Source organism: Vigna unguiculata, chromosome 9 (assembly GCF_004118075.2).
Source record: "Vigna unguiculata cultivar IT97K-499-35 chromosome 9, ASM411807v1, whole genome shotgun sequence".
In the NCBI taxonomy this organism is placed as follows: domain Eukaryota; kingdom Viridiplantae; phylum Streptophyta; class Magnoliopsida; order Fabales; family Fabaceae; genus Vigna; species Vigna unguiculata.
In genome coordinates, this window is record NC_040287.1 from 24,544,171 (window position 1) to 24,568,935 (window position 24,765).

Here is a 24,765-nt window from a genome sequence, read left to right on the forward strand (position 1 = left end):
GAAAGAGTCCTAACTATATATACAACTTGTAACACATCATCTTAAAGATACAAATACTTAATGCAAATATTTAGGTGAGTAGCGAATGATATCAATATTAATCATACCAATTATATATAAATCAAATAAATGGATAACACTAATTCATAATTATTAATTTATATATATTATATTTCTTACTATTTTAGCCCTGAAATATAATTTTCGATGCTAACTTTTAGTTGTTTAATTAAATGCGCCTCCAAAAATTTTGTAGATTATATATATATATATATATATATATATATATATATATATATATATATATATATATATATAGAATTAGTTTGTAAGATTTCCTTAGATAAACCGAGGGAATTCCAAAACCATAAACCCTGAAACGGAACTAGTAAGGACATTGTTTGGAACCGTTGAAGAGCACAAGGATGTGTACCCTCGAACCCGACGTCGTTGCCGTCCGCGGCTACGAGCTACGCCTCATTCGCTGTACCCTCAGCCCTTCACAGCCGTCGGATCTCCGCCACGATGGAGAATCCTTGGATGGCCTCATCAACGACCTCTTGAACTCCGTCGAGCGCGGCAGCTACGTTGAAGCACTCACCTCCGGACCCTCATCCACTGTCTTCCAACTAGGCGGCCATGACTCGCTTCCACTCGACGACGCTGACCGGTTCTACTCAGAGTTGGTCCACCGCGCTGAGTCCTTCATCACAGACGCCGCCTCCAACGGCGCCGAGCAGCGTCGCAGGGCAATGATTGTTATGTGCCTCGCGGTTGCCGCTTTTCTAGGGTTCACTCAAGCAAACTTCACAGGGTAAAATTTCAATCGCCACTTTCTCTTTACTTTTTTTTTTTGAATTAGAGAATGAAACCGTTTCCACTCTAGGCCTTTGAAAGGAACAGAGCTACCGAAATGTCCTATATGTTTGGATGGTAGTGATGAATGGGAAAATTGGGCGCGGAATCAGCTTATGTCTGCTGGTTCTGACTTGCTTGGGAAGTTCTCGAATCTTCAGGTACTCGCGTCATGCATTTCACGCCTAACAACATGGCAAGTTGATAATTCGTAACGTGTTGTTGCTTTTCTTTTTTCTAGTATATAGTTTTTTCCAAGATGTTGCTTATGCGGATGAAGGATTTACGCGTTGAGATTGGAAGCCTGTCATGGTGGATTGCGAGGGTTTTGCTTCTTCAACAGAGAGTTTTGAATGAGCGCTCTTCGTCCTTGTCCGACCTCTTGCATGTCTACATGAGTGAAGCTTTGCAACAATTCGGCACTTCGGAGCTAGTTCGGAGTTACTGGGAGGATAGTTTACGCAGTAGCGAGAGCTTGGATATTGTCTCCATGCTTCAATTAGAGGCCGGCATTATAGAATATAGATATGGACGAGTTGACTCTTGCAGGTTAGTTGCTATGAACAGTGAACCTTGAATCTTTGATGGTATGCTTCAAAATGTTTCCTATCATAAGGTGATATAGGTTCTTAACATTTATGAAAAATGTTAATGATGATTGTGTAATGTTTAAAGTGCAGTTGGATGGACTATGTTCTTCTTGCTGGGAAAATAGCAATATCCAAATAACAATATTTACAGTACTCTGATATTAATTTTGGTGGTTCCTTTACTTTTCCGGTTTATCAATGTGTTACATAATCTAAAAAGTGGATTTGAAACCTACTGAAACTTGTTCACGGGGAAAGGGAGAGTTGGTTGCGGTGCAAATTGTATTTACCTTTTCATGTGTTCGGTGTGCTTGCATTGCATAAACTGGCACATCTTTTGTTCTTACATTTATTTATCTTCAATAAAAAGAAATCTATTGATATAAAGTTGGGGTGACATGTTCACTAGCCTTCTTTATTTGGTGGGTTGGGGGACTGGATGAGAGAAGCTTGATTTACCAAAATTCCATGTTGTTTCTACTTTATTTTATGATTTTTGAGAGTTTTTATAGGAAACAATGAAAAGTTCATTTCATAATTTCCTACACAATATATTTAAACACAGGAAATTAAATGAAATAAGGTGATCCTTTTGTAATTCAAAACAGAATGGGTAATAAAAGAAAGTAGGAACACTATCTGAAGTCAAACAGGTCCCAAATATGTTCTAAGGTATTTCTGGAGAATACTGTCTATATGTTGAAATATCACTTTTGATTCTCCTGTGGTATCTTCCTATTGTGAAGTTTATTGGTCTTTCAGGATGCATTTTGAGTTAGCTGAGATGGCTGCTGGGCTTCAGCTTTCAGTTACTGGGGTACTGGGTTTCCGTTCTGTACATCAGGTAACTGTAGTAAATGCATGATATATAGCATTTGTCATGATACTTAGATTTTAATATGTAACTTTTGGACATAGGCAGAGCCTAAGGCGCAGATGGTACTTGTTACGAACACAAGTACATCAAATGTGGATAGCTTAACAGGTACGGGTATTCAAACATGTGATTCCAGCAATGGTGAAGGTAACTGGAATTTGCATCAGTTTGAAACCTCTGAGGCATCTGACATACTCAGAATTCCAAAGTTGTTAGAAAATGATGACTCTAGAGCTAAGTCACAAGGCGTGGAAAATGGTGCCCATGTTACTCCAAGTTTGACAGCAACACAACAAGCTGTAATTCTGGCATACTGTCTTCTAATAGAGAAGAGCTCCCGACATGATGAATTGCAACGTAGGTTACCTAAATTTTATACATTCATACATGATATTTTGTCTATCTTTTGCATGATTGGATACATGAATCCCCTTTTTAATCTTCCAATTTTAAAACTACTTCTGCTATGGGATTACATTGATTTCTAGCCTATCATGTCATTCTGCTAAGCTCAGAGAAGTGAAAAAAGTGTGGAAACTGGATCAATTCAATATAAATTTCGGTTTACCTTGTTTTAACTACTTTTCTTCTAGCTTACTGTTGTAACTGTGCAATTGTTTTTCAATTTATTTTTCTAAATTCATTCATACCCAGGGGTGTTTGTTTTATGGTACCATTTTTTTATTCCTAGGAATCATATTTGGTTGGTATTTAATAATTTTAAAATGGACTTGAATTCATTTAATTTTGAAATTGAAAAAAAAAGAACAACAGAAAGAAGTTAGTCGAAATAGGTAGTTATTGTAGACAATAACATCCATTCTCATGGAATATCAGATATCCACAATTTAAAATGTGAAGGGGTCATTTTCCTTTGAATAACGATATTAGGTATATATTTTTAGAATCATGAAACAGACATAGGAATATTTATTCCCATCTTCATGTCCTGGAAGTGAAAAAAGACGAGTGAAACAAACGCTCCTTTCCCCTATCCTTTTACTTAGAGCTAAGCTAATTTCGTCTGGTATTGTATTCTAAAATCCACTTATTCTCCTAAAAGGAGGAAAACACAAATTGTTTACAATCTAGCTAATAGTTCATTCAATTGTTGGCTCGTCACTTGATTTCAGGATGGGATATGGCACCTTACATCGAGGCAATTGATTCCCAACATTCTTTTTACTTCATTGTAAGTATACAAAAATCTATGACATATATTTGTTTAAAAAAATTAGGCTTTTGTGTACAACATTGACAATTTTGTTAATGCATAAGGTGTTTATTTTTCTTATAGTTTGCTTGAATTGGGAATTTTAAGAGGGTAATTCATTTTAAAATGAATTTAAAATGCTTTATGACAAAATACGCTGTTTGGGATTGAAATTTCAAAGGAAATTGAAATTCTAGAATTTCATGAGTAATTGGACTAAAATTAAAGAATTTCAAATTTTCCCTAAGAAAAAAGAATTTGAAATTCTTCATACTCTCAAATTCATGTTTCTCCTCTTATCATATTCTCTCATGAGCTCGATTTTGGTATCATGATCTCAACACTGTACTTCGATAAATGTTGGCAACAATATCTTTCAAACTAAAGATGATTGCGTTTATTTTTGGCCGACATCATGTAGGTTCTTTTGTTGTTGATGTTAAGCTAGGGCTATTTTCCAACCAATGTTAGTAGAATTTTCTTGATCAATATCAACAATGTTTTTTGATTGACATCAAACAATTTATTTTCTTATTCAGTGAACCAAGGTTATTGTCTTGGCCTACTTTGGGAGGACTACTTTTTGGTTGATTAGATTAGGGTTTTTCTATCGTTGTTAATGAGTTATTTTTTTTTTTTTACATTGTTAGGATTATTTTGTTGTCAATCATTATTATTTTTCACTTGATATTAATTAGGATTTTCTCGGCCAATGTCGGGTATACTACTTTTTGGCAAATGTGAACTATATAAGTTTTCAATTGATTTGTGTTGTGATTAATTTTTTGTTGATGCCTCTAGGCTAATGTCAACTGGAGAATTTTTCAGCCGACATTGATAAAAAGGTTGTCAAAAAGAAAAATGTCAACCAACAACATGTAGAAACAACCCCGAATGATGTGATCCTAAATAATTGTAGTTGATATCAGCTGAAACAATCTTGACCGATGTCAATTGAAAAAAGGTTTTTCCAGTGTCAATTGAAACTTTTTTGATGAACTTTGACTGAAAAATAACATCAACCAATATCAACTAAAAAAGATCACCAATATTGATATTTTTGGATTATTAACAATTCTTTGATATTTAAATAATTTTTTGCATTTGATGGTACTTGAAATACTCTAGTCAAATGAGAAAATTAAAATTAATAAATTTGAATTGCCTTATCCAGATGAAACATTTTGAAAATGAAACAATTTGAAATGGGATAAATTCAAATTCAATATATTTGAATGTTTTAGAAATTGTAAATTTTCCTGTCTAAGTGAAGTGTTAGTTTTCTGCTTGTATAGTTTGTTAACAATGACATGCATATGATGCTTTTCACTTTCCTGGTTTAGATACGGTGTTTATGTGATACTTTACGTATTCGGTGGGAGTCATCTCGGAGCCGAACTAAGGAGCGTGCCTTATTGATGATGGATAACTTGGTATGTGCCATATTTTGGTTAGCATGTTAACTTGGGAATTATAAACGTATATTGTTTGACACTTTATTTTCTTAGATGTCTATTGCAATGAAAGGTTGTTGATTTTTTGTGACAAAAAATGGTCATTAAACCTTCCACTTACACACTCAAGAGAGGGAATAAGCTACCAGGTTCATTTAATTATTTTCTATACATTGTGATTTATGTCAACCTAAATTGGAATTTGGGTTACAATCAGTGAGTTTTAGATACCTCGACGAGTTTAAGGTCTTTGGGGGTATGCAAAATTACGTGAATAAAGCAGGCTCAGCATACACAAGATATTAAATAATTAAAATATTAGTTACAATCTATAGTGTCTGGTTCAACCTACATATTAAAGTCTGACATATCCTCAGGAAGGTAGCTTCAATAAAAATATAGGAGTGATGTGCCAAAGAACACTCAAGAAAGATGGTTTTGATTGTATGAGAAGTTAACTTATTTTTACTTGGAGCAAGGTTGGTCACACACAAGACAAGTGGCATCAAAGGCACAAGAATCTTATAGACATTCCTTAGATACAAAAGGGAAATGGGGGGCTTGGTTACTTAAAAGAGAGTGTGACAATACTTGACAGATCAGAATAATCTGCTTTGAAAATAACATTAAACATTATTATAAACCATAAAATGAAGTTAGAAATATTTATAACCGAATAATTGCTTACTTGGACCCAAATATTTCAAAGAACAAGTTCAACCTTATTTGAGCTGAGGATTTTGAACCCAATTGAGAACCAATCAATGTGGGCCTCTTCATGAGGGAGTCGTAGCAAACAATCAATGGTAGGGTCATGAACTTCTTTTCATGTGGAATCAGCAAATGATGGTACTTGAGCTGAGGATTTTGAACCCAATTGAGAACCAATCTATGTGGGCCTCTTCATGAGGGAGTCATAGCAAACAATCGATGGTAGGGTCATGAATTTCTTTTCATGTGGAATCAGCAGATGATGATATCCAAGAATTAGGATTGGCTAATTTTGTGTCAACAACTGCAGTAAGATAGGGCACAAGAATGGAGGTCCTGGACCTAGACCACGAAGGTGGGAACATGCTTTGATAATCTTGAAAAGTTTAAGAGACTTGGTGGATTAGTGAATGTGGAGTAAATTGCACTTTACTAATACACACACAGACACAATATATATAAAATAATAAAATAATTGATTACAATGTGCAATTTGCAAAAATATTTAATGGCAAGAAAACATCTCCAGGTAGGGAATATGGTAAATCTGATAACTTTAAACCAAACCAATTCAAACCAGGAAATTCGGCTTAGTCCGGATCAAATTGAAAAAAATGTTAGTTTGATAAATGTGGTTTGGATCTAGATTTTGATGACCCAGATCAATCTAATAAATTCAATTCCATAATATATTTTATTTTATTTGTATATTTTTATCAACCTTTCTGGGGTGTTTAATACTACAAAAAATCAGTTTTTTTGTGTTAATTTTTTTTACAGCGGCTAAATTATTAAATTACTTCTATTAGATCATATAATGTGGTAAACAATTTAAGTTTTTTATAAAAATACAAAGTTTTTCTGGTAAACAATTTATATTTCCGGTAGATTTAGAGTTTTGATGTTTGATAGACCTTGTCAATTTATTAGATTTCATTCTTCATAATCTTACACTTTCTACACACTTGACATCTAATTTGCTATTGCGTTTTTTTTTAACTATGATTTTAGTAATAAAATGTGTGACTTCGATAGTTGTTAGAATGGTTGAGACCCAAAATAAATAACCCTAATAAAATTGATTGATTTGGATTAAAAATGTCGTAAACTCGAACAGACCCGGCTGGTATTCACCAATGTTATTCCTAGAATACTTAGGACTGTAAAATCTTAGATTTGCCTGAAAACCCTTTGTAGATTTTATTTTCTTCCTAAAGCTACGACTACCATCTTTTCTTGTTTGTTCTACTATATAAGATTTAAGTGGTAAAGAGAGAAACACAAAGAGAGGAAGAACAGAACATGGAGGATAGAGAGAGATGAGAAACAGAGAGATCAGAGAACTGCTGACTGCACTTCTATTATTGTTCCAGTCTCGGTCTAAATATACAATTACCATGCTTTATAGGCAGCTACCCAACAACTATATAATTCTACTGACAGTAGCTGATTGACTAACTGATTTTATTTTGCTATATATATTTATACAACATTGTACTACATATTCCATTTCGTAAAGGGTGTACTTGGATAAACAACTTAATTAAGCACTTATTCAATAAACTCTTACCACATAAATTCTTAAAATGAGTTCATGATATAAATTTGATGAATTTCATAAACCGAAATAAGTTCCAAGTAAGCTCTTTCAAATGTCAATCTTTTTTATTGGTGTACGCTTTCAATTTGAGAGAGACTAATACATAACTTGTATAATATTTACACCTAACAAGCATCTATCACTGACCGAAAGATTCCATAAGGTTTATTATGTCTAATATTATCTATTCATCACAGTTTTTTATATCTGCGTTACAATGAGTGAGTTGTTTGTTTTGATTTACTTATTGTATCTGATAAAAATATACTACATCTTTTGCAGGTTAAACGTATACATGATTCTTCTCCATCAATAGTTGAAAGAATTCCTTTCAGTTATGCTGTTTATATGCCTAGTATTCCTGCATTAAGGAAGTAAAAACACCTGCTCTGTAGTCGACTTTTGTATTTTAGCTTCCTAAAATTCTGATGGCTCTTTAACTTTCTTATTACTTTGTTTTTATTTCAATTTCAGGGAATATGGTTTACTTTTGGTGCGATGCGGTTTGATAGGGGAGGCAATGAAGGAGTTTGAAGATTTAGAATTATGGGATAATCTTATATACTGCTACAGGTATAATAGAAGTAAAATGGATAAAGCCGTGATTTTTCTCTCCTCTCATTATTCATCTTTCATTAACAATGATGTTCATTTGATATTTGATTTGCAAAATAGTCTGTTGGAGAAGAAAGCAAGTGCTGTTGAACTTATACGGAAATGTCTCTCAGAAAGACCAAATGATCCCAGGTTATGGTATGTTACTTTGGCTTGCTTATTTTGTTTTCTTATAATAGGTTGTGATCACTTTTGAACAACAGCTACTCTGACCATTTATCCAACAAGTAGTGCAGCATATTTGTACAGAGTCAATTAAAATTTATCATGTTACAATGATGTATGATCTAAAAGTGCTTTATTAGAATTGTTGATTATTATTAAAAAAAATTATCATAGAAGAAATTGGGAACTTTGCAGTGATAGGAGGGTAAGGTAAATTAAGGACTGCTCTCCTTTGGTTTGGCCAAATTTCACTGTCACCTTGTTGATTTAAAAAATCTGTTTACTTCTTAAAACAGAGTCCTGGAAAAGAAGTCTGTCAACCATATGAGCAATATTTAAATAGCTCTAGCTCAGCCAGGGAGAACTCAGGATTCATATCAGGAGCAGAAAACAAAATATATTAAACACTAATTTCCTAAACATGAGAATTTCAGTAAAGAAATAAAGGAAAGGCAGCTCTCGTAAAGGATAAGAGGATTTGATCTACCTAACACATTCTCATGCATTCCTTAAATTTAGAAATTGATTTCCAGCAGCTCATAACCCTGTTAAGTTAGCACATACGAAATTTCTTTTATATTAATATTATGCGTCATGATCAAGAAGACAGCTTTGCTTTATTATATAATTTCTCTTGTTACTTTATATATTTTCAAGCCTGCTGTGTAGGATTGGAAACCTCCAGGTTACTTACCATAAACATATTTCGGGTCTGTTAAGATGTTTGAAAAAGATGTGTTTTAAGATTGTATAATGAAGTGATTTATTCTATAAATTATGTAAATCAGAAACCTTTTTCTTTGTTTGGTTACGATTACAGGAAATATTTTTAATTTAAAATTTAGTTATAATTTTAGCCCTTTTCCAAAAGCCTAAGTTGTTTCTAAAACTAAGCAGAAATCTAAGCGTTTTAAGGTTTATGTTTGTTTTTTCAAAAGCATAAACAAAACACTAAGTGATGCCACACTAAAAAATATTTTTTTTCCATGAAAAATCTTAATCAAACGGTCTCTTAAACAGAAAACTATTGTCACTGTAGTGAATTTAATGATTGATCTGTCTTGTCTTTTTTCTACGCTGATAAACATCATATTAATTCCAGCTGATGTAAATAGTTTAATCAAACACTGAAAATAGATGCTAAATCTTCAGGTCTATGATCTTTTAAAATAGAAGTTATAGGTTTCAAAAAGGTTTGTGAAGCCAACTTGAAGTTCTAAGTGCTATGATCTTTTAACTGTTGCCCATGAGTAAGGTTTATATTCATGTATAGCATCTGTAAAACAGACAAATAATGAGGCAGATATTAGGCCTTAAATGCAACCTTACAACTATGCCTACTTGCTAGTTGTCTATATTTCAGCGTGTAAACTTCTGCCCATATTTGAATGTTCGTGTATATTTTTCATTAAATGTTCGGAGTTGCCATATAGGAACTAGAGAGGTATGAGAGAAGAAAATTTTTATTCAATTGATTAATTTGAAAACTTCATTAGCTTCTATATATAGAGAACTCTTACCCTACAGTAACAATTACATAGAGATCTCCAGAATCTTCTAACTTCTAGTAGTACACTTAATATCATACTAATAACACTCCCCCTCAAGCTAGTGAATAGATATCTATCATTCTGAGATCGTGAAATCGTCCGGTGGAAAGACCTTTGGTAAACACATATGTTAATTGAAGCCCAGATGGGACATAACAAGTATAGTGATTATGCTAACCAGTAAGGGACATTTATTTGGAACCCGTTTCACCTCAAGGTGCCTATTTTTTCTTTTAAGAATGCCATTTTATTGTGGTGTATCCATACATATGAGGTCCCTAAACTTCCTTTATGAGGAAAATCCATTTAACACATGTATAGTCATCAATAAAAGTGAGAAACCATTTAACACTAGATATACTAGAGTTTGTTGCAGGTCCCCAGAATGAACTAAATCAAAAGGATGGACAATATTTGTATTACTAGGACGATATATGGCATAATGGTGTTTTACAAGTAGACATACATCTTATTTAAATGACTCAACATGCTCTTTGGAAAATAAGTAAGGGAATCATAGACTTTAGAACAAAGGATGAATGTCCTAGATGATGGTTGGGAAGCCAAATTTGAGAAGATGCAAAAGTAGTGCAAGACTAAAAGCAAGAGGTACCCATTTGTGTACTGATACTATCATTAGTTCCCAAGTTGTCATAGTAATACCGCACTTCTTCTTCCTTAACCTTCTTCCTTAACCACTACAACCATCCTCCTCATGGCAAGCTACTGAAAAACACAATGAGTGGGAAAAGTTGCATGAAAACTTAGGTTATGAGTAAGTATTTTAATAGAAATAAGACTATTAGAAAGATTTGGAATATAAAGGACATCTTTAAAGGTTGAGGGATGGCGAAAGAGAAACATTACCACATCCAGTTATCGGGATACAAGTTTCATTGGCAAGAGTAATGTTGTTACCAGAAATAGAAACATGATGTTAAAAGAGAAGGATGAGGAGTCATATGGTCTGTTGCACTAGAGTCTAGAAATGTTAAAAGAGGAATTGGAGTTCTCACTAGTCATGGTTATAGAGAAAATACCAAAAGGTTGCTTATTAATAGACTCCATGAGAGATTTTAGATGTTCAATTTTAGCACTTAGTGCATGTATTCCTTTTTCAATTTAAGAGGATGAAGGAATCTTTCTAGAATTTTCAGAATCTAAAGTTAGAAGATCAAAATTGCTTAGTGGAGTTGCGATGCTAAAATAAATAATAGTGATTCCTTAGCCCCTTCCTAAATAAAACAAAATAATAACAAAAAAAACTCCAATGATGGTAGCGACGACGACAATGATGGCAACAATAATGATAGCTTTGGTTAAAGATCTAATGAAAGTTTCAGCAACAACTCTAGCAAAAGATCCAGCAACTGCTCCAATGATAGCTCTGGTGACAACTCCTGAGGAATCTCTGGCGGATGTCACACAACGGCTCTAGCGGGTGGTAGCGGTTGGGGCTAATAGTGACAAAACCACAAGTTGGTTGCACTTCAAGCAGCTCCAATTGTTAAAGGAAATGGGTGCACTCTAGACAACCTTAAAAAGAAATATAACTAGGATTGTAAAGAAGAAATGCAGATGTAGGGCTCCCAATATCGAGAGAGCTCTGATACCAACTTGAAAAGGATTAATATGAATGAATGAAGAATTTTATTCAATTGATTAATTTGAAAGAGTACACCAGTCTGTATATATAGAGAACTCTAACCCTATTATAGTAATTATAAAGAGATCTTTACCCTATAATAGTAATTATAAAGAGATTTTTAGAATCTTCTAACAACTTCTAAGAGCTTATAGTAGTACACTTAATATCCTACTAACAACATAAGAGATAAACTTTATATGAAGTACTGTGCTTGTGCGTATATATAAATAATGTATACGAAAACATAGTTGAATTTATGATGGTCATATTGACACAACTTGTTAGTGAGTTATTTTGCTAACTAATTAAAGCACAAAGGGATGAAGTGTCATTGTTAAACCACAAGGTGTAGCAAAGTAAAATTGAGAGGAAACCATGAATTATGCCAGGATAAAACAAAATAAAGCATGAGACAGGAAAAAGCTATAGTTAGACTCCCAGTCTCTGCCTGTCCTTTCAGAATTTACAATTATCTTATTGTGATTGTGATAAGAACATCCACGAGAAGCTACAAACGTAATCCCATCATATACTATGTAGGCAAAGGAACTAGCTTAGGAGTACTGGCATTCTGATCCAGCCAAATATTCTTGAGAATTGAACTAACTGCCATAATCATAGCTGATATGAATAAATACATTGATGTTAAGTAAAATATGGTTCCCAGGACTCTGACTTTTCACATTGATCATCAAGCTTTTAAAAAATAAAAAACTAACATTTTGAATGAAGTTGAAATCACTAAAGGTGTACCAAGAGCATAAAAATTGCTGATTGTGTTTTTCAAGAATAAAATCATGACTTAAATATCATTGCTTGCTGTCTCTTCTTCTCCCATACAATATTGATACCAATTGATTTAAGAATGTTTGTTGGTATAAGAAAAATTATTTATATTTTAGTTTGTGAGTGCTATTACTTGCTGATGGGCTACACATACAATTGATTTTGAATATCAATGGAAGTGTGGCTAAGAATGTCTACTGCCTATGGATTATACACTACAATTTTGTACACATTTATTCCTGCAGAATCTTATGTATTCTGTCACTTAGTCGATAGAAAATCAGCAACGATGGATGGGTGGATGATATGCTAACTTACAGTATATATCCAATGTAAAAAGGAAATAGTAAGATTATAGAAGATTTTTCTCATAATCTTTTTCATTCATGATAAAATTCTCTAGGTGCTCCCTGGGTGACACTACTGCTAATGATGCATACTATGAAAAAGCACTGGAAGTTTCAAATAATAGGTCTGCTAGAGCGAAGGTGTGGCAGTGTACACATACATGCTTGTCTTCTACTTATTTACTTGTATCATATTTCAAAAAAGTTGTTTACATTTTTCTTTCTTACTTGATCTATTTTTCTCTGATTGGCAGTGTTCTCTAGCTCGCAGTGCATACTGCAGAGGAGACTATGTGACATCTAAAATTTTGTGGTATGTGATGCATCTTGATACTAAGCATTAACTTCTGTCATCATTGTCTTTGCCATTAATGTGTATAAAATATTTGTTGTTTCAACTGTAACGTTTTTATTTTGAACGGTCTGCTAAATATTTATTTTTTGTTCAAATTCAGGGAGTCTGCAATGTCAATGAACTCTATGTATCCTGATGGTTGGTTTTCATTTGGGGCTGCTGCATTGAAGGTAATTGTGTGAGGGACCACTATACTATATTATTAGTTATTTGCTTTTGCACTGTTAGATTTGCAATTATTTTATCTAGAAAAAGGGACAAATTCTCCGAGTAGGGAAAGTCTGAATTCCCATAATGAAAGTGACTATTGCTACTGTTGATGTGGCAGCAAGTCTAACATCCTGGCAAGTGTACCAATTGATGTAGTAAAGTTCAAATTGATATATAAATAACCTAACTACAATCCTAGCATTTCCACAAGCATGGCAAATAATTTTTTATAGTTTTCTTTCAAAGAACTTGCTAGGATATAAAACGGTTGATGATAATATAATGGGATCACCGGGTTGGATTTTATGAATTCCACTCAATAGCCATTAAGACTACAGTACAGTTTCTATCACAACTCTTTCATCAACACTCTTAATTTACTTAAATCCTAATTCCTTATTGATATAAGCCTAAACCTTAAGTAAAAACACTAATCCCTTGGTTCTTTTTGACATAAGGTTTGCATGAAGAGTAAGTGCTATACGGATGACCAAGGCACCAAATATTATTCCTAATAACAAACCACCTGGTTGTTCCACCAATTGTTTTCAAAACATTTTTAAATGGAATGAAACATAAAGAAGCATAGATGATCAAACCATGCAAACATGAATTAGAAAGGAAGAACATGAGCATGAGACAAAAATATATATTGAAATATAAAGAAAGTTACAGAGTCAAGGTTCATTATATACAACCCCAATGAATGGGAGATTAGCTACTGCCAGATATTGGAAGTACAAAAAATGAGCATTAAAATGTAAAGCTTGAAGTCCCTTGAATGCAATCCACATCCAAACCGTGTACCCACAGCTCCCAACAATACCAAAAGTTCCTTCCCCCATAGCAAAATCTCCCTTTTGTCATGTGTCTGTAGAGTGAATTTTTGCTCAGTGAATTTGCTGTCTTACCGAGTGAGTTTTCTAGGGTTTTCATTCCATGAAATCATTGTCTCGCTAAGTGAATCCGAAAGCTAAAGCTGTTATTATTTTCACATTAGTCTCTCTGAGAGAACCAATTCTCCGAAGTGAGGTTTCTCATAAATGACTTCCCCCTTCTTAGATATTCAAGCTTTCATTTCTCTATAAAAGATGTAAGAAAGCGAGTAGTAACTTATTGAACTATGAACATTAGTAATTTGACTATCATAATATAATAGTTCACTGAAGTTGAGGATAATTCATTGCAAAGTGGGAATAAAGAGGTTAGAAAAATATGATAACATAAGTAATCACTACAGTTATGAAGTAACTATACTGATGTTAACTTTGGTGAATTGAACAGGTAGCATGAATGTTTAATAGGATAGGGTTAAAGTTCAAATAGCTACTTTCTGAAGTGACTTACGCTATTATGCATAGGTTACCACCTGTGCAGCTGTGCACAATTGGGTATGCAGTTATGTATGGCATCACCTGATTGAATTTGTATGGTTAGGCAATGGATCACCACCAGTACCTATTTTTGACGATAGATAATGTAGATTAGTCCCTCTGTTTTGTTTTTCTCATTTTTTCTTTCTGCAGTATGTCAACTGACGGGAAAGTTTTACAGGCTCAGGATAAAGAAAAGGCCCTGGATGCATTTACTCGTGCTGTTCAACTTGATCCTGAAAATGGTGAAGCTTGGAATAATATTGCAGGCTTGTAAGGAGTTCTTTCTTCTAATAAGAAAATAGGAAATAACTTATTTTAAGTGTATAAACCATTTTTTGTTACAAACCCTAACATTTAATTATATTATATTTCTGTTTTGATTCCATCTGTATTCAGTACGAAGGGCAAGTCATCCCATTGCTTAAATTTCGCCCTGTCCATTCTTTGTTAGGTTTAAATATTAGATCCCTAGCTAGTAGTATTTACTGCATAACCATTGAGGTGTCTCGTGTCAAAGAAGTATCTTCATACCTTTGTATAAACTGGATCAAAATTGCCTTCATTCAGTTTGACATTCTAATGATAGATTTTAGAAGCTGTCACATTTTTTTATCTTAACTTTTGTAAGAAAAATTAGTGAACCAGTCACTTTTTTTCTTATGTTTTACCTAACATGCAGGCATATGATCAAGAAAAAGAACAAGGAGGCCTTCATTGCATTTAAGGAAGCCTTGAAATTCAAGTACTGTATTTATGTCTTAGATTAAACTTCCTTTGCATAATCATCAATACATGAATATGCTCGTACACATACAGCAATGTATTGGTTCATAATCATTTGGAGAAACATTGAAATTCAAGTTTAGTATGAATCCTTCTATTAGACTTCCTTTGCATCCAGGGGTGGAGCCAAAAGTCAATTTTTAGGATGACCAACTTAAAGTATCATAAAAATATAAATTTTGATATTCATTATAATATGTTAGAAATTTAGTATATTTTCCAATGCACGCAAGAAAAATATATATAATTATATTGTGTATATGAGATACTAACCAACAAGTGCAAGTAGTTCAGAGGTGCAATAACCATTGGCCTAGAAAAAAACTAGAGAAATAGTAGCATCAATTAACAAAAGTAGGATCCCTTATCTTAAAAAAGGAGACGACACATGTAAACAAAAGGTCACCAATAAGCCACTTATCTTTCATTGCAATAAGATGTATCCACATTATTTTTTATACACTCCCTCTGCCCCTGTTTTCAGCACCCCGGCAAGATGCATACATGGATGCAATATATCATCTATTGTCTCATAACGATTTCAAATTTATTCTCTTTGACAATGATATTTGGTAACACAGGCGAAACAGCTGGCAAATGTGGGAGAACTACGGCTTTGTTGCTGTTGACATTGGCAATATCAGTCAGGTATCTGCAGTTTTTGGTTTCTCCTCCTTTATTGGTCAATATAAGTGCAATACATATGGATCTCATGTGGCTTGAAGTAATAGAATGATGAAATACGTTTTTTGCTTTTGCAGTTTTATTCTCTATCCTGCATGCTATATCTTGTTGTCGGCTTCCTTAGGCTATGTTTAAATTGATGGAAAGAATGAATGCATTAATTACCTTGTCTGTGTTTTGTGAAAAATGCATGAAGTAACTATTGTTCAGATTTTATTCCATTCCACTCATCAGTAGATATCCTAGATGGTTACTTCTTTAAGCTTTAAAGAAAGTGATTTCAAGATTTTGTGTAGAAATGTATTATTTTGTATGTTTTATGAAATACTACCACTTTCTCAAAGTCTTAATGACCCAGTATTGTTTGAAATTTCATCTTATTGCCTATAATAAGTCCATCAGTGAAATGATGTATTGTTCTTTTCTTAATACCTAGCAAAATGAATATAATTGATGAAAACATTTGAGCATGTAGCAGCAATAGCTGATTTTTTAGAAACTCAATTTCTTTTTGTATCCACATTTAACATAATAAACGTGCTTCCTTTAAAACTTAGCATTCGAAATGATTTTACTTAAATATTACAAATATATAATTTCAGTTCTAATTTTTTATGTAATTTCATGTTCAACGTTATTGACTTCATTCATATGGGTTATACAAAGATACAAAGGGCGTCATAAAGCTCATAAATTCAATGAATTTATGTGACAGGCTGAGCTTATGACAGGCTGATATCTAATTTCATGTTCAAAGATAGTGATTTCATTCATATGGGTAGGGATGTCAACGGATGGATAGGGTACGAGTAATAGCTCTCCGTATTCTCGCTTGATAAATATTTGTTCCGTACATGTCTCTATATCCGTGCAGATATCAATTATGTGGGTCTCATGTTTTTTTAATATCCATAAATATTAAAAAAAGTATGTAGGTACTTGTATTTACAAAAAAATTCTAAAAATATTTAACAAAATATTTTAATCATAAATTCAAATAAAATATAATACATTATGACATAAGTTTCAAATAAAGTCTAAATAAATTCAAATTCATACACGTCCAAATAAGATTACAAAAGTAAATATTAGATGACATTCAACACAATAGAAATAATAGAAGTTCTTTAATTGGTAAATTAGAGTTTCATAGCTACAAATATATATATATATATATATATATATATATAAAAGATATAAAGGGTACTTTGGTAAATTAGACTTTCATAGTTAGGGGTATGAATACTATTATTTGTATCCGTCCTGTTAATATGAGGGTATAAAAATGCATACCTCGGTAACGAGTATCAATTTATAATATTCATTTTCTATTCATTGTGGGTTTTATACATATTGGTCATACAAACATACAAAAGGTTTCATAAAGGTCGAAAGTTCGAGAAGTTACGTTGATAGGCTTGGCTAATGAAAATGACTTATGACCCTTCTATAAATTTCTTTAGCTTCCTAAGCTTTAGCCAAACACCTTTAGTTTTCGGAGTTGGTGCATATATGATAAGCTCAAATAAGCTGTGGAAACTCTTCCATTTGTCCCCATCATGTCGAAAGCCCAAGCTGGTATATATATAATGGACAGAAATAAATTTGAAGGCCTTTTTAAATTTTAAATTTTAACATGACTTAAAATTCAAGTGCGTTCTACCAAGAAATAACTCTCTGAGGCATAACTTCTTTTGGTCGTTCATTGATTACTTTGATAAATTTTGTTAGGCACTGGAAGCAGTACAGATGATTTTGCACATGACCAATAATAAGGTAGTAGATTCTGAATTATTGGAAAGAATCACAACGGAGGTTGAAAAGCGGGTTTCAATGAGCAATGTGCCTCCTTTGATAACTGAAAATGAGCCTAAAGCAGATCAATTCTGCGTTGTGGATTCCGGATCAGAATATCAAGAGCAAGTATCTGTTGCAGGAAAATCACGTGAAACTGAACAGTTATTTTTATTACTTGGAAAAGTTTTACAGCAGGTACTCAATTTCTATTAAGAACATGTTTTCCTATATCCCTTGTACTTAATCAAGTGATTGATGAACAATCCCCTTCCACTGGTAACGTAGCTAAAGTGGTTTATGCATTAAACTGTAAATGGCATCCAGTGGCAGAATGAGAGTGCAATTGAGTATTGTCTGTTCTGCAAGTAAAATAAAGGTTAATATTTAATACTCTGGTGCAGATAGTTAAAAGTGGGAGCGGATGTGGACCTGATATCTGGGGCTTATATGCCAAATGGCACAGAATTAATGGAGATCTCACTATGTGTTCTGAAGCCCTATTAAAGCAAGTTAGGTCACTCCAGGTAAGTCTATTTTCTTATCATAAAATACTCCTCCATTCAAGATAACATTAATGACTCTTTTATTAATTATATTCTTATCCTCGACCTAATCTTTACACACACACACGTTAAATACAATGTAAAAATAAAAAAGGAAAATAGAAATATAACATCGCATATGTATTGGCATTTTTATTTTAGAAATATAACCAGAAGAAAGAATAGAGTTAATTTGGATTATGTGTATGCACAAGAATAAGATTTGTAAACCAATGTTTCACATCGAAGATCTCTGCAGTTACATTGGTACAACGATAAGATATGCAAATAAACATCGCATGCAGTGTTGTTGTTCGTTGATGTGATGTCTTATGCAGTTTTAGCAAAATTGGGGACCAAGCAATGTTATTATTTATTGATTATTGAGAACAATCTCTGAAACCCTTATACATTTGTAGCGATAATTTTCATATCCTATTCACGACTATGATTGATTGCATTCTTTCAGGGATCTGATACATGGAAGGACCGAGATCGCTTCAAAATGTTTGCAAAAGCATCTTTGGCGCTTTGCCAGGTGTACGTGGAAATTTCTTCATCTACTGGTAGTATTAAACAATTGTCTACGGCGGAGATGCACTTGAAGAATGTCATCAGACAGGTGAGATAAATTTTTGTTTGGTTAAGGGTTGAAAAAAAGACAAGAAACATTACGCTCTTCTTTTTCTCGTATTAATCTATCTTGTTTGTCTTACCCTTCCCGTAAAGTTTTTTATAATTTGTTTTCTTGTATGTTCAGGCTGAGAGCTTTTCTGATACGGACGAGTTCAGGGATCTTCAAGCTTGCTACGATGAAGTGAAAATTAAACTCCAATCCAACTCAATGCGTGGCTAAAATCTTGTTGGAAGGTATCGTTTCATTTATCATGCAAGTTCTAATCCAAAGATTTGACCTGACGTCATCTTTATTGGAGCTGATAGCTTTTTAATTTTATATTAATTCTTTAATGAAAGCGCAATTTTTCTTATCCCCTCACCGCATGGCCAAATTACGTAATTTACATGGAATTGCTGTTTGCTGTTTCAATTATTTTATTTGGTTTGGTTATTTAGAATTATGATAAACATACATTATAGATTATACTTTTTATAAAAACACCTGGTAAATGATTTGTCTTTTGTTCATATCTCGTAACGGGTACAATTTAATTTTAACTAAAATTATAATAATTTAATTATCACTTGTTTAAGGAGTTCGTGAGATAATCAAAAGTAAATATAAATTTTTTGTTGCATCGATAAAGACAGCACACTTAAATATTTTACAAAAGTGTCAATTATTTTGTTAACTTTGATCAACTTTTAAATTATAAAATATATATATATATATATATATATATATATATATATATATCTATATCTTTTATTAATTTAAATTAATTTTTAATCAATTTAATATAATGTAAAATTAGGTTTGTATTTGTATAATATTCTCCAGATATTAAATAGGTTCAAAAGAAAACGTCGTCTTATTTAAAAATAAATAAATATCATTTTAGACTTGTGATTTAATCATATTTTTGGAGTTTTCTTTAGTTTATAGCAATTAATGAATGAATTTCATGAAAAATGATCTTAACATTAGTATTGATTGTGTACATTTTAATCAAAAGTATTTTAAATTGTGGAATTCATGTTGTGAAACTTTATCCATATCCACTGTACATATTAGTATTTAAAAAATATTTAAAATTTTGAAAGATACAACAATTCAAAGTTTTTTAGGATAACGTATTTATTTTATTTGATATTTTTAACAGGAATACAAATCGTATTTACTTATTAAACATTGTATAACATAAAAGAATGTAAATTTAATTAATATCGATTGAATCAGTTACACCTTTGTTTCTTTTTAACACGCATCTCTGAAAAGGCAGTGGGGGAGAATCTAGCTGTCTTCCACGTTAGGAAACCGATTGAAGAGCAAATGAATGAATGGTTATCCATTTTCCTTGTCTTTTCCTCAACCGCTAACTCCGACTACTGCCGTCTCTCCACTCGTCAACAACACAAGAATTTAGACACAACGCAATTAAGCGTTGTCATTTTACATATACCCGCTGGTTATTATTTTAATAAAACAAATATACTCAATGTCGTTGGGGGAACACATCCATAAGAAATGTTCATAAATCCAACTTTATCAAAATTTATCAAAATTTATATTTCAGAGAATAATTTTCTTGAGATACAAGTTAGTCGATTCTTCTTTATCTCTCAAAGGTTTCCACAGAGATTTGTAAATACCGACACGGGTATATCCAAAGGAGAGCAAAGGTAAAACAATAATATATTTTAATTAACAGCAATATTGTAGAATTTTATATATTAATATAGCAATTTGTTCCCAAATAAGTACAGGTTCTCTAACAAGATAGCTGCAGGTAATACGTTAAATGCGGGTAAAGCCTACCTAAAAGACCTATATACTAAAGGAACTCATAATCTTACCCAATACGTCCAGAGAACAACCAATTTCATTTCCACTGAAGACCTACCTTAAGTCATAAGCAAGTATACTCTGTAAAAGGCCAGTCAGACATATCAACAATTTGCAGCTCAGCCTCTTCTGTGAACTTAGTGGTTGGCACAGATTTTCAGGATCAGATTGTTAATGCTGTACAATATCTAAACTCTACCAGTTTTCAGAGTAACAAACAAAAACATGAACGAAACGCTGGTTATAATCCTATCCTACCCTCCATACTTTCCAGTCATGCCCTACTTCATTGCCAGCATACCATATACAGTATTTGACACCTCCATCAGCTGCTGTTCCATTTTTTCTTTCCATTTGTATAAATCCATAAGCATTTCCTGTCAAAAAACAAAAATATTCAACACACTGTGCTATAATAAATACAAGTTCTCAAGCTCTGACCTGTACACACTGTCACCATCACCTGAAACATAATCAATGAGTTGTCAAGGTCTGACTTCGAATTAATAGTTGTAGAAGAATCGGGGGTCACATTGGGTTGATCTTCTAGTTTAACAGGTTCCAGCTCCAGCATATCGCTATTATTTTGAAGGAAAAAATGAGGAACACTAGAACAAAAGTACTAATAAATATTTTCACTCCTTGGGTACCAATAAAAGATTGACTTACCTCTTCTTAGTCAGCTCCTCATTGGGTGGCTGTGTTGGTATGGCTGTGTTGAAATCTTCAGGTATAACCTCTGGTGGGACATTAAGTAGTTCTGGATTCCCAATCCAAGTTGCAAATGCATCTTCTTGAATATTGTCTAGGTTAGTGCTTTCTATCCAATCTTTCCACCTTTCTGAAGGAGGACTAAAAGTGGTGCACTCCCTAGATGCTTGAAGATCATTCAATTTATTGGTTATTTCCGCAAGTTGTTGCTCAACTTTAGTTTTCCAAATCATCAATTCACCATACTTCCCCTGTCAATATATGAACTAGAGTGAGCCAGTGGTCACATCTTCAGCATCATCATAAACAGCAAAACCCTTACCTCACTAGATGAGATCTTGGGCTTAGTTAAAACCTAAATTATCATGCATACTATTCACCATGAGATCCCATTACATAATTTCCTCTTAGGCTCTATCTAAACACTTACGTAAGCTAGGAGACATGAAACCTATCAAATCTTAAAAGGATGACAAAGTTATGGTAATATACTTCCTAGATACCTGCACACCCTTCAAAGAATTAATGATTTCAGTAAGGCGATGGTCAGTCATAGCTTTCCACTTAACAAAATCCTTGTAGTTCTCCTGCCATGGCAACTCAACACTAAACATTACAGTACATTAAAAGACAGCAAACCATGAGATTAATAAAATATTCAACATTCACCTCCATCGTATTAATACCCTTTTTTTCTTCCTTCATGGAAATGAGCTCATGCATATCTCTGCAATACAAGTAAAAGCGTTAAAGTAAATAAAATAGCATTCATACAAGATTATTCAGATATTCAGCTTCCAAGCCCAATACTTCTTCATTTGCGCCAATTCTATTTTAAGCTGTTTCAATTCACCAGAAGTATCAGTATTCTGAGAGGGTGCACCGCCTGCCCTATATGTAGATGGTGGTATCCAGTAAGGGTCCTGCACACCAGCCTCCTGGCGCACCTTGTCCAAGTCAGCACTCTCTAACCAATACTCCATGATTCCATTGGTGTTGAACCATCTTCGGAATCGCTCGGTACCTCCAGGTGCCACTTTACCGTCAATGTGTTTCAGTAAGTGGTCTAAAAGTCCGGTATCACCAATGTGTTTGCGAGCAGCCAATCTTAGTGCAGGTCGGGTTATTGGGTTTTCAAATGTTGCCCCTTCAGTCTTTAGTACCTCCCACATGTTATGCTCAGCCAACTGATACCTACATTACATGATATTACATTTATACATCACAGAAAGAAGGAAGATAACAAAAAAAAAGAATATTGCATTTTCTTTACCTCTCAGCTGACCATCTATCCCTACTTTCATTCTTCTTCTTTTTAAGCTTGCTACTGTTTTGCTTCCCACATGATTCTCCTTTTACCTCTTTAAGCTGACTAAGGCTAAGGCGTTTCCTTTTCTTAATTTCTGGCACAAAGGAAGGTTCAGCTTTCATGATTTTTTCTTCTTCATCGTTTGATTCCTCTCCCTTGGAAGTATCAGAAGGAGTTCCATCCTCCTCATGCTGACTAACGAACATCACTCGATGATGAGCACCCCACGATTCCATTCTTCAGCTCAGTCCTATTTCTCCTCAATATTGCTGTACACTTCAGAAGAAGCACATATGAATCTTGAGTGCAATCACACGCGGTAGATACACATAACAAATTTAAGGAAACAATCCAAATGCTTGGTGAGTACTTCTTTGGATGATAAATGCAATTTAATTAAAAATTACACATTATATGGCATCAAGATTAACAAGTTCAAAACAATTCGTACAACATTAACCTGCTCTTTCATATATAATTAAGAGCAGTAAAGCCACAGACAACAATCCTACATTCCATCCATGGCTATGGTTTCACGGAAAGCCTCTCTTCTTTCACTGAAAGAAAGTTTTCCTTCATCCAGGCTACTCCAGAACACAAGAAAATGAACTTAGCCCAGTGGGAATAAGCAAGAGCTAATATGGACTGTACTGCAGCACAAAGTTATGCAATCTAAAATGACCTGGATAAATTATTAATTTTCAAAAACTATTGAACCTGACCAGACATATCGGAGCAATTTCCCCTCAAGATTTTTCTTGCTAATGAACCATTAAATCCACCAATGTGAATATTACCCAGTGATTCTTGAACTGCCAATACAAGTCATGTTCACAATCAAAGTTCATTATAAGGAAGCAAGTACGAAACTAAAACATACCCAATAGTCCAATAGTTCATAACTGTAAAGAATACCACTACAAATTCTATTTAAAGGTCACTTTAAAACATTGGACACACGCAAGTACCCAATAAGCCATTCAGACTGTTACATTACGTAACATGAGCTAAAACACAGTTAACAAACCCTAAAATCAAGATCCCTCACTCTAATCACAGTCACCAAGTAACCCTAGCAAGGATACGGGTCACCGAAACCAAAACTAAAAACTAAATGTTTAACATCACAAAAAACATTGACATCACAAGCAAATCTGAGAACGCAAAACCCACATAAACCCTCAAGAAAATAAGGAAAAATCAGCTCGATTCCCGAAGAATGCGATGAGATTAGGGCAACCGAAAACCAAAAACCCCAATTCAGAAGAAATACTAGGAAAAACCTAAGAACAGCAGGTGCAAAACGCTAATTGAAAGGTAAAAGATGAAAAAAAAAAGGAGAAGAAACCAGAGAAACGTACCAATGGGTGCATAAACACGAAAGGTTGAAAGCGCCAAAAAGAGAGAATGTGTGAGGAAATGAAAAGAAGGGAAGAAAAAACCCAAACCAAACCCGTGCTAGCCGCTTCAAATAACGTTATTTTACTCTTTGTTCTGTAGTGTGTGCTTTTTAACCTTTTTACTCTCTCTATCTCTCTTTATGTTACCAAACTAAACCCTAACCGCCAAAACCCTCAAATCATTAATCACTAATTATTATTAAATTATTGTTTTTAATAATAATTCTGGGTCCCACTCTTGGGCCTATTGGTCTTCAACAATGCCCTGCATTTTCCTTGGAAATCTTCCCACCTCTTCCACACTTCTCTCACTTGGAATCTGTTAACCATATTTCATTAACAACAAAAATAATTTTTATACCAGAAAAATTTATTTGCAAGGATTTTAAATTAATGGAATATCTAAGAAACTGAATTATAAATAATAACTAGTTTTGTTTATATAAATAGTTAATAATTAATACACAAGCTAAATTGAGGGTATTTATGTGAAGAATGATCTCAGTTTATGTTAGAAAAAATTTAACTCAAGAACCATTCGCATAATGTATACTTATTTGTGTTTTTCTGTGGTTATTATTCACTGATCAAGTCAAGGTATCATCTCAAATTAGGGTACATTCACCGTTTAGTTCAGTTTTTCAACAAATAATTACTGGAATCTCATGTAAAAAACTCGAATATAGTTAAGTTCAATTTTATAAATTATGGTTTTTATTACTA

The 24,765-nt window shown here is 33.3% G+C and overlaps 2 protein-coding genes across 5 annotated transcripts; one reads left to right on the top strand and one right to left on the bottom strand.

Annotated features, from left to right (window-relative positions):
• The first annotated feature begins 344 nt into the window (after nucleotides 1-344).
• On the top strand, nucleotides 345-19,206 carry LOC114164238 (tetratricopeptide repeat protein 27 homolog). The gene is made up of 20 exons (XM_028048828.1): nucleotides 345-814; nucleotides 887-1,016; nucleotides 1,097-1,404; nucleotides 2,208-2,289; nucleotides 2,364-2,679; nucleotides 3,456-3,514; nucleotides 4,879-4,968; nucleotides 7,583-7,674; nucleotides 7,775-7,873; nucleotides 7,976-8,053; nucleotides 12,468-12,552; nucleotides 12,666-12,724; nucleotides 12,867-12,936; nucleotides 14,531-14,622; nucleotides 15,032-15,094; nucleotides 15,717-15,783; nucleotides 17,551-17,811; nucleotides 18,018-18,140; nucleotides 18,628-18,780; nucleotides 18,919-19,206. Exons 1-20 carry the CDS (start codon nucleotides 426-428, stop codon nucleotides 19,012-19,014), a joined length of 2,712 nt encoding a protein of 903 aa, XP_027904629.1. The 5' UTR covers nucleotides 345-425; the 3' UTR covers nucleotides 19,015-19,206.
• A 1,435-nt stretch (nucleotides 19,207-20,641) lies between these two features.
• On the bottom strand, nucleotides 20,642-24,215 carry LOC114163985 (protein DYAD). 4 transcript variants are annotated; one of them, XM_028048413.1, is made up of 9 exons: nucleotides 24,004-24,151; nucleotides 23,365-23,454; nucleotides 22,607-22,911; nucleotides 22,144-22,527; nucleotides 22,003-22,060; nucleotides 21,837-21,920; nucleotides 21,292-21,584; nucleotides 21,086-21,200; nucleotides 20,642-20,999 (listed from the first exon to the last, which is right to left on the bottom strand). In XM_028048413.1, the coding sequence occupies exons 3-9, from the start codon at nucleotides 22,876-22,878 to the stop codon at nucleotides 20,904-20,906; spliced, it is 1,302 nt and encodes a 433-aa protein (XP_027904214.1). In that variant the 5' UTR covers nucleotides 22,879-22,911; nucleotides 23,365-23,454; nucleotides 24,004-24,151; the 3' UTR covers nucleotides 20,642-20,903. The 4 variants fall into 4 exon arrangements, with proteins under 4 accessions (XP_027904214.1, XP_027904213.1, XP_027904211.1 ...); XM_028048412.1 differs by having other exon boundaries at nucleotides 22,607-22,918; XM_028048410.1 differs by lacking the exon at nucleotides 23,365-23,454 and having other exon boundaries at nucleotides 22,607-22,918; nucleotides 24,004-24,215.
• Nucleotides 24,216-24,765: the final 550 nt, after the last annotated feature.

Coding starts and splice junctions, on each gene's coding strand:
- LOC114163985 (XM_028048410.1), bottom strand. CDS start 22,878: ATGGAATCGTGGGGTGCTCATCATCGAGTGATGTTCGTTAGTCAGCAT. Junction 22,528..22,606: donor GATAGATGGTCAGCTGAGAG/GTAAAGAAAATG, acceptor CATGTAATGTAG/GTATCAGTTGGCTGAGCATA. Junction 21,000..21,085: donor ACTCATTGATTATGTTTCAG/GTGATGGTGACA, acceptor GTTTTTTGACAG/GAAATGCTTATGGATTTATA.
- LOC114164238 (XM_028048828.1), top strand. CDS start 426: ATGTGTACCCTCGAACCCGACGTCGTTGCCGTCCGCGGCTACGAGCTA. Junction 1,405..2,207: donor GGACGAGTTGACTCTTGCAG/GTTAGTTGCTAT, acceptor TTGGTCTTTCAG/GATGCATTTTGAGTTAGCTG. Junction 7,874..7,975: donor AATCTTATATACTGCTACAG/GTATAATAGAAG, acceptor TTTGCAAAATAG/TCTGTTGGAGAAGAAAGCAA.